The sequence below is a fragment of the Crinia signifera genome, chromosome 4 (assembly GCF_055691185.1).
Source record: "Crinia signifera chromosome 4, ASM5569118v1, whole genome shotgun sequence".
NCBI classification, from domain to species: domain Eukaryota; kingdom Metazoa; phylum Chordata; class Amphibia; order Anura; family Myobatrachidae; genus Crinia; species Crinia signifera.
In genome coordinates, this window is record NC_139220.1 from 218,433,239 (window position 1) to 218,447,952 (window position 14,714).

Sequence of the window (14,714 nt, forward strand, 5' to 3'; positions counted from 1 at the left end):
ATGCATAAGTGACTCTTTCTTGAGGTCTTGTCAACAGGTCACTTTCATAAGTGCGGACCATTCGGATGATATTATCAGGTGATTCCTTTAAATGAATGCTAACTGTATTTCCTTGCAGGGATGACAAAGAGAACATATGTGGAGACTGTGCTAGAAGGCATCAGGCAGTGTAAGGCTGAGGACGTTGACATTGACGTTAGGTACGATTGGATAAGCTTTTATCTTTGTTGCATTGTCTGCTGAGTAATTTAATTTGGTCACTTTGCTCACTTCACATGATAGATACTTTACAATGTAACAAAGAACTGTACAGGTATCTATAGACATACATATGTAAACTTCAAACTTTCAAGTGTTCCCTGAAAACTCACCTCTTCAGGCAAGCCTATCATAGTTAAGTTCTACGCGCATAACCCTCTGAGGCACTTATGTATTATATAGCTTCCCTTCTGGACCTGTAACTTGGTGCTATGCTATTACTGATGCCTGTCCTTGTGTTTCCCTCCTATGTCCTTGTAGATTGAAAGCATGCAGCAGGGCCCTCTTACCTGCAAGGGGTCGATCCTATTAACCCCCAAAGGGTGCGGATGATTTGCAGTGTGTGAATCATCACGACACCGGGCAGACTTTACGTTGGGCCAAATTCGCTGCAAATTTAAGAATTCGGTCTTGCAAAGGGTGCCAGTTAGGGTTAATTCGGGTGCCGTTTTCAGCATGAAAACAGCACTCGAACAAAAACTCGCACCCTTCAGGGTTAATAGACCCCCGAGTCTGTCTGTTGTTACCCAGTTTGTTTTATCACTGTCTACAATTGTAAAGTGCAACGGCATCTGCTGCGCTATATAAGAAATTGTAAATAAATAAATATGCACTATTTTCCAGATTTTTACTGGCCATTGATAGACGTGGGGGTCCGACAGTTGCTAAAGAAACTGTAAAACTTGCAGAACAATTTTTCCATTCTACTAATGACCTGGTTCTGGGTTTGGACCTCAGTGGTGACCCAACTGTGAGTTCTTCTTTTTTCTCAAATTATTCTATTAAACAATTGCATTGATGTTTACTGGTCTCTAAATTGTAGTATTAATAATCTGAGTTATGTAGTATAGATACCTAGCCTAAACCAGTCTTCACAACATTTTAAAGCCAAGGGAGAAAATATACTAATTGGAATGCAGAATAATTGTTCCAGTCTGTATGAACTGCAATTACATTTTGCTTTGGTAATAACTATGCACAGAAATGTTTTGTCTACATTCCACTGAACATAGAAAGAATGTTATCTTGAAGTCCCCTAAGGTTGTAACCTTGAAGAGGCCTCTGAGATGTTACTTGGTTGTAGGGTTACATGACAAAAAGGACCTTATCTCACATGTACCATCTGTTCTTAGAGGATTAGTGAGATAGTGTGAAGGAACAAACATCCATATTCTTTCTTGGTTCATAGAACCCGGGGAACTCGGCAGCTGTTGTTTTCTGAATGGGAGTAAAACATGTGCGTTGTGTGAGCTGCAGTTAGGCGCAATGAGATGCAATGTGGGATGACTATTTTACAAAACGTATTGGGGCATATGTAATAGTGTCCGAGATTGCCAGAGGTGCGGGATACTGGCAGATCTCAGACCTATTTTTTTTTTTTTTTTAAAGCAGCAATTCTTTACAAGGTAAGACCAGGTTGGAATGAAAATCATCATACTTTATAAGTCTCCATGTCTATGAGTTCTGTGTCTTCCTACTAGAAGCTCACTGGTTGATGGATACAACCATGCTGCACTGCAGGTGGGGAAAATGTGCAGAGAGTTAAGACCCCCATACACAGTAGCGTAGCATAGTGTTCCCGCGGTCAACGTAGTTAGCGTAGTCAGTCAGAAGTAACGTAGTGTTCCTGCGGCTGGTTAAGCATCCCTGTCAGATCCAGAGTAGTCAGTCAGAAGTACTGATTGTACTGTAATGTGTTAAGTTGCTTTAATTCTTCTTATTAACTAAAATCCAGTTGCAAGTTAACACATGTCGTCATTACTGTCTCAGATGTTTGATATGGCAGGTGTAAATGTGTTCCTGAAACACCCCCACTATCCACGGCAGCCCGAAGCGTGGTGAGCGCATGCGTTACACGTCCTCCCGACCTTTTCATACCCCCACTATTCACGTCAGCGTGGAGTTAATTTTATAAAGTGTGGCGAGGGGACGCGGTTTACTTTACATGTAATCCGCGGGGCTCGCTGTGCTCGCCACGCTTCCGGCTGCCATGGATAGTGGGGGTTTGAAAAGCCGTGGATAGTGGGGGTTTCAAATGGAGGCATTTGCCAGTATGTAACATGGAGCACTGGCAAATGCCTCCTTAATTGTGAATAATACGCACTTGTGTCCACACCCCCTCTTTGGACTGGAGACGCACGCGCTATAGAACCCCTAATCCTGTCGGCGGGGTTGCTGTACCCTGCCGAAATAGCTACTCAGATGCGGAAGTGTCTCATTGCTGGAGCATCTGAGACACTCCTACGTCTCAAACAGATGGAGCGCCTCTCTGCCGGCACCACCATGATCCCCTCTCCACCAAAGAGAGGGGATCATGCTGGCGGTGTGAGAGAAACGCTGACTAGGCTTGCCAGAGATGCCGGGGACAGAGATGCAGTTACTTGTGTAGTTTCACGGCGGCAGCCTATGCTTATGACGTAGTTTAGGCTGCCACCATGAAACTACACAAGTAAAGCAGCCGTTGGACTACGCTGATAATGTAGCTTAGGCTGCCACCGTGAAACTACACAAGTAAGGCAACCGTTGGGCTACGCTGATAATGTAGCTTAGGCTGCCGCCCCGAAAAACTACACAAGTAAGGCAACCGTTGGGTTATGCTATTAGCGTAGCTTCAAACATAGTGTAAGCTTCCCCCGTGAAACCACACAAGTACCAATCGGCCCAAATCGGATGTGTTTGACATCCATTCTGATCCGATGAGCGGGTCCAACCTCCGACTCTGACCCCCCTCCCGGCAGTGGAGTGTGGGTCACATGCGAAATGACCGCATGCGATGGGGTCAACTAGCCATACACTGCTGCGATACATCGCAGTAGTGTATGGCCAGCTTTAGATTTGGGTGAGGTGTGTTCAAAAAATAAATAAAGAAGCCAGTAGTTACCCTGCACAGAAACAAAATAACTCCCCCCAAATCTAATTCTGCAGATGTTACATCTGCCCCACTTGCAGTGCAGCATGGTTTTGTCCATGCTAACAGGTCTGAATTAATATCCTACATTTTTCTGCTGTATGTCTTTATGTGGCTTATGTTTTGCTGTATAATTTATACAATTGTTATTCACGTCTGTTTGCTTTTATTACAATTGAATGTGTTATTTGTTTCTCACGAATGTACTGTATATGTCTGATATGATAGCTGTAATAAGGTGATAAACTCATGTTTTTAATGATTCAAGGTCGGCCATGGAAAGGACTTCATAGATTCTCTCAGTGAGGCCAAAAGGTCCGGCCTCAAACTGGCTCTTCATTTATCAGAGGTACAGTATGCATTAACTAAACTGGCTTGTCTTCCATTAGGGTTGGATAAGTAAAGTGAGTATTATAATTTTGTGTTTATATACATTTGTGTACAAATAGTTTATGGGGTTATTTACTAAGATAGGAGTTCTGTTGAAAATGGGATATTGCTATGGGCAACCAATCAGATCCTATCTATTATCTTCTAGATGGTGCTAAATACATTAGAAGTAGATTCTGATTGGTTGCCCATAGCAACTTCCCATCTTCTATAGAACTCCCATCTTCGTAAATAAATTCCGAAAATTCTAAAGTGGCATACACACAGGGAGATACTAGATTGCTCAGAACGCTTCAGCAAGATGGTTCAGCACACAGTGATGTGTCAGCGCTGTTTGCTGAGCGATCTTTCAGGGCCAGTGTTCTCCGGTGAGAACACTGGCCCTGACACAGGCGATCATAGATTTATCCAGCATACTGGATATTAATCACCAGGCAATAGCAACGCATGGGGCCGTGCATCGCAATCGCTATGGCCCCTACACATGGAGCGATGTAGGGGCAAATTCTAAGCAATCTAGTGCGATCGCTTAGAAAATGCACCTAAATTGCTACGTGTGTGTAGGGGCCATACATGTTTGTGAATTGTAATCTACTTCTACATGGAGCAAGTAATGTGTGAGAGCGACACAGTGTATTTGGAGGCACACTAACCCTTCCCACCCAGTAATCTTCCCTTGTGAGTGCAGAAGTGTGGTGCTATTGGTGTGACCTGCAGATGCACCTAATGATCCATATTAGCCAAACATAGCTGCTAATTTAACGTTATGAGTAAAATCTGGTGTATGGACACCTGCAAAAATCAGTCTGTGCTGTGGGGGAAGAGGGGTTGTTTACGCTGGTGATTGTAAAATGCCATTCCAATTTAGAACGTGAGCAGGGCCTTGGCCAACTGTAATGCTACCAATAGATAAGTATATATGTACAGCATACAAGGGTAGTATTTCCCTTGCATGATATAAAATAGTTTGCATTTCTACCCAATACAGTGTACAGTGATTGGAATGGCTGCAAATGTGGCAGCTACTGTAGCTCTAATCAGTTTCAAAATCTTACTTGTAAACACTTAGCAGTATTAGGCTTACAGCCATGTCATATGCCTAACATAGTTTCATTCCAAACCAATATTTAATATCTATTACAGAAATATCATAGGATAATCGGCTTGATTCTGAACCGTATGCATTATTGATTTTGTACAGTTGCTACTGCACATGTGCATTACTATTGCTCAAAATGGCATCTATGATCCATGGGCGGGACAGGATGGAGACGGCTGAGCTATAGTCTTTGCAAAAAGCTGAGGTCTCCTGGGTGTGTTATGGTGGTGGCATGGACATGTATCAGCATGTGGCTGTGATCTTTCACAGCACCGCAGCCACATTGGCCATATCCCAAAAAGTACCAGCCGTAGCAGGCAGAAAAATATATACAGTAGGATTTCAAAGTTTTAACCTAAATCTTAGAGCCTGAATCCCCCTATGTAAAGGGTGTGAAGGGGACAAAGGGAGGTAGGGAAATGGAGGGAGTACTCCAGGCTCTGGCCACCAAACAGGTCTCCCAACAGTAGCAGCGTATTGAGCGCCCAGCATCCTCACTGGTCCCTGGGTGATGACATCAGCAGCCAACGCCCAGGAGGGAGCAATCAGCGGCTTCTGAGATGTAGCGAGTAAGAGCTGTTTCCATTACAGCCTATTTGAGAAAGACATGTGAAAATACCTGCTTGATGCACAGGTAAGATCCTGGCACACTAGTCCTGGGATTTTTACCTTTTTCACCAGATAGGTGAGTGTTCATTTACCTGGGATTTTTAGGTCAGTGGAAAAGCGGTATGAGAGAATGCAGGTTCTCACAACAAAACACCTTGGACCTCCTTCACTTTTATTTATATTGCGTAAAAGTAGTTGGGGATCCTGCATTGAGATGTACTGTAAGTGCTGTTATTAAGCACAAGCAAAATGGTTGCTCAGATGTTTTCAGTTTAAGAGAAGAAAGCTGGGATAAAGGCAGAGCGTACAACAGTTGGTGCAGTGTGTCCTTGGATTGTGGTGAAGTTATCATGACCTCTAAGTGAAAGTGACGTGGTCTTCTTCTGATTTGCTGTCCGTTTTCTTGTACAATTACATTTCACAGGTGCCGAGTCAGGAAGAGGAGACTGCACTTCTGCTTGGGATTCCACCTGACCGAATTGGGCATGGAACCTTTCTGTGTAATTCTCTAGACCTTGTGGAAGAAGTAAAGCAAAAACATATACCTATGGGTATGGAATACTGTATATAGCTATATCTACAGAGGACATGCCACTAACTATATCCAAACTTGTTTTGTTTAACATACTGGCAAGAGCATTGTGAGTGAAATGCAATTTTGGGTACTTGTGAGTTATCTGGGCTGCCGATTTTTTGATTGTATGCCTTAAATTAAGGCATACAATCAGATGCGATGCGATGCGATATCGCATCGCATCGCATGCGATCATCGGATGCGATGACCCGATTTTTCCATAGGAATCAATGTTAAAATTGACTGAGTCCATTTTAACATGGAATTCAATGGGAAAAAGGGGTCCTTTTCATACCCCTACTATCCAAGTGGGCATGGAGTTGGATATAAACCTGTGGCGAGCGTAGCGAGCCACCGAGCCCGAAGCGTGGCGAGCCCCGCGAGGGGACGGTATTCTGTGTCCCCTCGCGGGGCTCGCCACGCTTCGGGCTCGGTGGCTCGCTACGCTCGCCACAGGTTTATATCCAACTCCATGCCCACTTGGATAGTAGGGGTATGAAAAGGACCCCTTTTTCCCATTGAATTCCATGTTAAAATGGACTCAGTCCATTTTAACATTGATTCCTATGGAAAAATCGGGTCATCGCATCCGATGGTCGCATGCGATGCGATGTGCCCGATCCGACCCGATTTAGAAATCGGCAGCCCGGATAACTCACAAGTACCCAATTTTGTGAACACATTAGATACCTAATATACAGTAGACTGTGGACCAGGCATTATGGAAGAGCCCTGTAATTCTTTTACAGTTATCGTGGATCGCTGGATGGTTCTATGAAGTGCAGTATTGAATTATGGGAGCCAGCATTCTTAACCTGCCGAATGTTCTCTCTTAACTCACTGTTATGAACATTTTGGTGGAGAATATGCTGTTCGATTTTAAATTTTTATGTTCAATTTAAATTAACTGAGATCAAATCCGTTCAAACTTCTTTAAAGCTGGCCATGCACCTAAAGATCTATTGTCCGATTTGGCTGGTTGGGACAAAAACCTGGTAACGTGTGATTTGGCCATCATTGTCTGTTTTTTTTCAATGTTTTTAACCAAATAGTCATTTTTAGGTGTATGGCATGCTTTACACTCACCAAATCCACATTTACTAATGTTCGATTTTGGATTGTATTTCAAAATCAAATTAGTTGTTAGCTTTTGACTAGTCATTTTGTGTTGGTTTAGGATATCCATTTCAAAATAATCTATAAGTCAGATGCACAATCGAATACAAAAATCAAACAAAATGTTGTCATTTATTCCTATTGGTCCAAGTATATCACATGCAAGAAGCTTATGTGGTTTCTCTAATTGTGGTATATGTACATCTGGGGCACTTGCACAGGAACTGTTTTGTGCATATCCAGAACGGGTCCTGCATAGTCGCACAGAGTGACCACTGTCACTTGGGGGTTTGGATCCCAAAGATGCAGAAACTGCACAACATACATCTTTGAATGAGGCTCATAATTCCTATAGCCTCAGTGACCCACGTGTTCGGGTCTACTTTTATTAGAGATGTGCACAGATCTTCAAGTGTTTCCTGATTTCTTTTAAAATTGCTAATAAAAAAAAAAAAATCTAAAATCATGTAATTTGGAAAGTTTTAGAGAATAGAATGTTGGCTAGACGCTAATATCTCCTGTCTGGTATAGTCTATTATTTTGGGGAATTATAATTCGATTTCGTGTTCAATTTGTATTTGATTTTCAATTTGGATCTTAGTAAATCAGGGGGATCCTGTGTTAATGTATGTGAAAATACCAATGTTTTGCTGATGCTAAATTTTGAGTAGGATTTGGTTTTATATTTGATTTCAGATTAAAATTTGCTTTTGGTAAATCTACAAATTCAAAATTGAATACAAATTAAATGTAAAATCACCCAAAATTGAACATTAATAAATATACCTCTGTATGTTACTTCTCAGAGGTAGTATTTAAAGGTAGTGGTAGGTAAACCATGTAGTTTGCTCTGACAATACAATAATGATGCCTTTTTCATAAAAATCATTTCAGTAGTTTTTGCGATAACTTGGTACAAACAGAACTTCTTATGATAATACAGGTCGGGTATCCCGTATCCGAATTATTCCAAAAACCGTGTTTTTTTTTTTGAATAATTCAATTTTTCCCCCCCCCATACCCTCTTTTAATACATACCAAGTCCTCCGGCGTCCATAGCAGGCCTTCAGCATCCTCTCCGGCATCTCCAGCGGTCCCAGGAGTGCTTTGCGCGAGTGTGCGCGCGCGCCGGTGACGTCACCGGCGCACCTGGGAACTTGCGCAAAGCACTCCTGGGACCGCTGGAGACGCCGGAGACTGTGCTGGTGGCCTGCCGTGGACACCGGAGGACTCCATGGACGCCGAGGGACCATCGGGGACCCACCAGGGGCCGGTAAGTATGGCTAAAAAAAAATTATTCCAAAAACCGGAATATTCCCTTATCCGGAATGCTCGTGGTCCCGAGCATTTCGGATAAGGGATACTAAACCTGTAGTATAAATTAGTGTAGTTATTAAAATATGAATGCCTGTCTTCCTATCATCGTCTCACACAGTGCCAGAACTTGTTGGTGGTGAGCCCAGGTGCAAAAATATAATTTGCAACTGACAACTAAGGTTAGTTGTGGGCTCCCCAGTCCTCTGCACCTGCTGCACCAATGGTAGTTGCGCCTCTGGTCTGACAACTTCCCTTACAGGAGAAATACGAAATTAACTGCTAAGTGATGGGGACAGCTGTAAGAATCTGTAGCAGTCTTCCATCTCCTATGCTGGGTAAATGTTTGCTTGAGGTGTGGAGTTGAGAACAATGGTATCACAAGGGTCAATGGCACCCGGTGTGCCAAATATTGCGCCCCTGCATGCAACCAAAAAGGGTTGTTGCCTCATGGAAAGGGGCTGCGCCTGTACTTATGCAGATGCTAGGCAGCCCCCAGATTCTCCCTGCACTGGTGGCTACTACTACTATGTAACAGGAATTGGCCAGTGCCAGATAATGTAATAGTGTTCATTCTAGCACCTGCTATGTTTGGAAAACCCATGCAGTTCCTCTTCCCTGCCTGGGGTGTCGCTGTCTGCTGTAGTGCTCCAAGCACAGTGTAGCCTGTCTATCGGGTGCCGGACAGGGTCCCGACAGCCGGGAACCCGCCAGGCATTTACCCGACATCGGGATCCCGACTGTCAAAACACAGACAGACGGGTTCCCGACGGCCACCTGCTATTTTCCACGACCCCCTAGAGGGAGAATAGAATAGGTGGCTCTCATAGCGAGCCACTGTGCCCGCAGCGTGGCGAGCGCAGTGAGCCCGCAAGGGGCTTAGTTGCGCTCACCATGCTGTCTGGGTCTGGCCAGTCGGGCTAATGACTGTCGGGCCCCTGTACCACACCCTGTCTATCAGCACTGACCTGAAACAGACCTGTGCTAGACCACACACAGCAGACAGCGACACCGGTGGCAGGGAAGAGGAACTGCATGGGTTTTCAAATATAGCGGGTGCTAGAATGTACACTAATGTAATTCTGCAGCACCTGGCTTCCAGTTGCTGAGGAGGACCCGGCCGCTTGTTGTCACCGTGTCCAAGGTTATGAAGAGGGATTTGTTCTTCTTTTATCCTAAAAAAATGAGTCAGTCTTGCTGGAGCTTAACCAGTGACTCAGATGTTGCATGCAAATAGTTTCTTTGACACACAACTGTGAATAACTGTAGGCAATTTTATTTCCAAATTCATATTTGTAATTACTGACAATCCTTTAGATTTCATGTTGTTCTACATATCCTATTCAATAATGATGTATGTGATCTCTCACTGTTTAGAGCTCTGCTTGACTTCAAATGTAAAAGGACAGACTGTCCCCTCGTATGACAAGCATCATTTTGGATTCTGGTACAACCTCGGTCATCCATCTGTACTATGTGTAAGCACCTGATACTGCTTTACTATCTCCTAAGGGCTCTATCTATGGGTAACTATGAGCAGTACCTGTACTGAGTAAAGAAGGTATAGTTCAATAAATTGGGTTTTGAAAGCTACTTTCTAACAAATAGTGATCCCACAGCTGCATACAAAATTCAGCAAGATCGGGCCGCAAGTTGGTGGGGAGTTGTGATGTCATTGCCGGCACTTCCAACATTTCAGCAGTTACTGCTAATTGAATTGAACCCATAATGTTATTATTTTGTAAACCCATTGTGCTTGTTCACATGTTACTTTTAGTTATCTTCCCAATTTATTCCAAAAAATTAGTAAATTGAAATATAAAAGGAAATGTCAAATGTCTAAATTCATAAAACAGGCATGTACTGTATGCAATTGACATTCTCAGAATGTCGACTTCAGGGTTAGGTTGAGGCACTAGTGGGAGGCTAGGGTTATGTTGTGTGTATGGGATGGGGAGGTATGGTAGGGAAGATGCCACTGCAGCCATAGGGATTAGGAAAGTCTCTTCTGGCCCACCATAATTGATGTCGACATATTTCCACATCTCATATTAGAGGCAGACATTTTTCTATATATTTAGGAGAATGCAGGCTACAAATGAACTAAGAACCTCTGGCATGAGCAAGTTGGCAGTGTAGCTTGCATTTCTATAGGATTTAAGCAAAACTGGTGAGGTTTGTCTTCCTGAAAACCTGGCACCAAGCCTGATGGAGGGGCAAGTGGTGATCCAGCCTGATGCTCACCCTGACACCTCTCCTCCCCTTACCTGATAGTGCCACACTGTGTGCTGGGCTGGGGTTGGTGCAAGGGAAAGCAGCAGTTTCCTCTGGTTCGGGGAGAAAGGATCATGCTGATCACAGCCATCCCCCTCTCTTGAAGTGCACCTGTCTAAGGGCACTATGGCACACTACCCTGTGGAGTGCACAATGCTGCAAATAACATTTAATCTAGGGGGGAGTTGTTTCGGTACTTATGTATTATCTGGGCGCCCGATTGTTTCATTGCGTGCCACTTCTTAAGGCATGTGATGCGATTTTTCATTGTAAAGACCCGATTTTTTATTGTATAGTCAACCATGGGTGATTTCATACCCCCACTATCCAACTACGCATGGAGTTGATTTTATATAGTGTGGCGAGCGCAGCGAGTCACCTAGCCCGAAGCGCAAGGGGACACGGATTACTTTACATGTATTCTTTGTATACACGCTTCGGGCTCGGTGGCTCGCTGCGCTCGCCACACTATATAAAATCAACTCCATGCATATAGGGCTGTGGAGTCATTAGATAAATGTTCCGACTCAGACTCCTCGTACTTCTGACTCCGACTCCTCGACTCCGACTCCTCTGTATTGATATGCAAATGTATTTGATACATTCCTTGAAGGAAAGAAAGGCAACATACATATTATTACTACATAAACTAGAGGCTTGGAAGCCAACAGTCTACTGTATTGAACAGTTTAAGCAACGGACAAACACAATGAAAACAAAGTTTTATTAATTTTTTTATTAATTAATTAAATGGCTGGATAGTAGCAGTAGGCATAAACATCAGGAACAGGAACTTTACCAGTTCAAAGATAAAAACCACATTATTTGGTTGTTTTGGGAACAAAAACAAAGCTTCTCTATATGAACCAAAATCAAACTCTGTAAAACCTAGAAAATGGTTTATATTAATCTTGAAATGTAGTTATAGGCTTAGCAAATGTATAGATAGACAGTTTCTTCCAGAAACATGTACACATGTCTACCCTCATACAGACAAGCAGGCATGCAGATTTTAAAATAAATATAGACAATAACAGTTGAATCAGAATGAAGGTTCAGAAGTGTGGAGCAAGAGTTCCGCATGCTTTGTGACGAAAACAAAAATCAACGAGCCACAATCTCCGCTGGTTTGCTTGCTCGTCACCGTTCAATTCATGGACACAAGGAACGATTACTTTACCAAATCGTTACTGGCGACCAAAAATGGTGCCTGTTCATAAATATGAACCAGCATAAGGAATGGCTTAGCCAAGGTAAACAAACGACCCCGCGCATGAAACAAGATCTTCATCAGCGTAAAAAGATGTGCGTATGGTGGGAGAGCTTGGTTGAATGAATTTTTCGAGTCTACACCAGGTGATTTCTACCAACGAGGTATTGAAAACCTTATTGAACGTTGGAAATAAGTTGTAAACTACAAGGGAGAATACATTTATAAGTATTGGTGCTCCGAATTGTGCGTTGCGTGCCATATAGTGAAACACATGAAAAACATGCTTTTTCACGGTCACTTAACGTGTTCGTTTTGCGGTTACGTGAGGCACTGCATGCATTGGTCTTTATTCTTACAGTAGAGAAGTCATTAATTATAATTTTCAGAGTCGGCGTCGGTGCATTGTTGGCCGACACCGACTCCAGGTACTCGAAATTTCCTCCGACTCCTCGACTCCAACTCCACAGCTCTGCATGCATAGTTGGATAGTAGGGGTATGAAATCACCCATGGGTGACTATACAATTAAAAATCGGGTCTTTACAATGAAAAATCGCATCGCATGAATTGTATGCCACTATATTGCATGCGATGCGATGAAAAAATCGGGCGCCCAGATATTACATAAGTACCGTTGTTTCCATAGTGAGGTGGCCTAGCCATGCTTTGAATGGCCCTGAAGCTGTGTTATACTTGCACAGGATGTTCCATTTGAACTTTGCCATTAGCTGAACAGTCTTGTGTAGGTGATTACATTTTCACCAACCCTCACACACAATACATTTCTGGTCTTTGTATCTCGGAGGACCCCTGCGTAGTGATGGTAATAAGATATTTTCTGTTTCACAATAAAATAAAATAATTTTTTTGGGGGTACTATTTTCTTTAGTACAGCTTTATATAGATGCATTTAAAGAATAATTTACCTCCCTTTCTCATTTAAAACTCAATGGGGTTTATTTACTGAAGCTGTGGACACACAATGCGAGTCTGGCTGTTGATTTTGATTATCATAGTCAAAATCGAATAGAAAGTTGTTCTGAATCTCACAGTGTTCAGCAGCATGCAATGCCGATGTGCATCTCTATTTAGTCAGTATCGCATAGAAAAATAGACTGTGCAGGCAATTCTACCTTGACTGTCTCGCCTGTAGAATGTATTAGTCTAAATCTAAAGTGCAGTTATATATATAAATAAATGAATGGGCAGCCAGTGATTGGCTGAGAGTTCTCTCAGTCGATCAGTGATTGGCTGAGAGAGCTCTCAGCCAATCACTGGCTGCCCATTCATTTGCATGGACGCTGCCCAGCTTCCAATGCCCGCCTCTCAGGCAATGTGTCCCCTCCTGGCTCCTGACTGCACATAAGATCCCGGCTCCTGGCTGCACATCTATCAAATCTTATGTGCAACCTCCCGACGGGATTTAAAATACATGAGATTTGGTCCGATTTATCGGCCCGATCTATCAGAATCGGGTCAAATCGGACCAAATCTCACTAGTGTATGGGGGCCTTAAGACTCCCATCTTGGTAAATAAACCCCACTGAAAATGGCAACCAAATGGTTTAGTATGCAAATCAGCCCATCTATTATGCAATACCGTCATCTCATGTTTGTCAGAAGAGCTTGTGGAGGCGGGGCATACATCTGCTTGGTATGCCGTTAGCACAGTGGGCTGGCTTTCTATTAGAATTCATGTCATTACTTTGTCACAGTACTTTTTTTTTTTACACACTTATCCTGTACACAGGCTTGTTATCTTTTTATCAGCATTTTCCCCTCTTTACCGTAGACTGATGATAAAGGCGTCTTTGCTACTGATCTTTCTCTGGAGTATGAAATTGCTGCTAAGACATTTAACCTTACTCCACATCAAATATGGGATCTTTCTAGTCAAGCGATCGACTACATCTTTGCCTCTGAAAATACCAAATCCAATTTGAAGGAGAAGTGGATGCAGCTGAAGCCAGATGTATTTAGACATGTACAGTGATAACCAGTTCTAACTGGAAATTGTAGTGTTACTGGTTAATAAGTTCAAGTGTTGCAAGGCAGGGGCTGCTTCCATCTGCTGACATGGGGCCCGATTCGGAGGGGACACTGCTGTGATTTCATTTGAGTGCACTTGCAAAAACATGCTAATGATTCCACTGCTTTCTTGTGCACAGGGTCTCCCACTCCCATCCGCTGCTCAGTTACATAAGAGGAAACATTGGGCATGTCAGTATGACCTCCGAGCAACCCTATGCTCTCTCAGACTGTTTCAGTGGCCGACTAGGGAACGCAGTCCCAACACTATTGCATTTTCCTAGCATTGACTACCTGTTACTCGAGTTTACAAATAAATTCCCTGAGTCCGCAATCACTGCAAATGCATAGCTCTGATTGATGCATGTGTAAAAATGTTACTCCACTGCAACTGATGTCGACAGCGTGTGCAATTCTGAATCAGGCCCATATACAGATATGTTCACATCCATCTTGTCTACTTGCGCGTTAATCTGAAAAACACTGTAACGCCGCATTTTGTGTGATGCATTTTAACAAAAAAGTCGCACAAAATAGATGCTTGACACTCACCCGACTTGTAGCACACGGAGGATAGGTGTATGTAGACACACCTGTAATATGTCAAATGATTTTATTCTCATTGTATACAGTTCAATGTGTATTTTGTTTTATAATATTACTTTATTGCAAAAAAAAAGTATTCTTTTAAAGTACATTGTGTCTGTCTCTTCTTTGCGCTAACAATCCACTTGCTTATTAACGGTTTGTCCCTTACTTGAATGATACAAAGTTGCATAATGCTAGAGTCAAAACATTGAGATCTTCTGTGTATACCCTAGCATGAAAAAGTCTTTGGCCAAGGAAAATAGTTGTTAAAAAATTGTCACTACATTTTGTCTTTTATTATTCATAAATTTTTCACATACAGTAATATTGTAACTGAACGAAAA

General features: G+C 42.8%; 1 protein-coding gene across 1 annotated transcript in view; it reads left to right on the plus strand.

Annotated features, from left to right (window-relative positions):
- The window catches only part of MAPDA (N6-Methyl-AMP deaminase), a 30,492-nt gene extending 16,032 nt beyond the window's left edge, over window positions 1–14,460 (plus strand). The window contains exons 5-10 of the mRNA XM_083183798.1: window positions 119–200; window positions 883–1,009; window positions 3,435–3,515; window positions 5,689–5,815; window positions 9,646–9,746; window positions 13,547–14,460. Of these exons, the coding sequence (XP_083039924.1) occupies window positions 119–200; window positions 883–1,009; window positions 3,435–3,515; window positions 5,689–5,815; window positions 9,646–9,746; window positions 13,547–13,747 (719 nt within the window). The 3' untranslated portion in view covers window positions 13,748–14,460. The remainder of the gene's footprint in view (window positions 1–118; window positions 201–882; window positions 1,010–3,434; window positions 3,516–5,688; window positions 5,816–9,645; window positions 9,747–13,546) is intronic.
- Window positions 14,461–14,714: the final 254 nt, after the last annotated feature.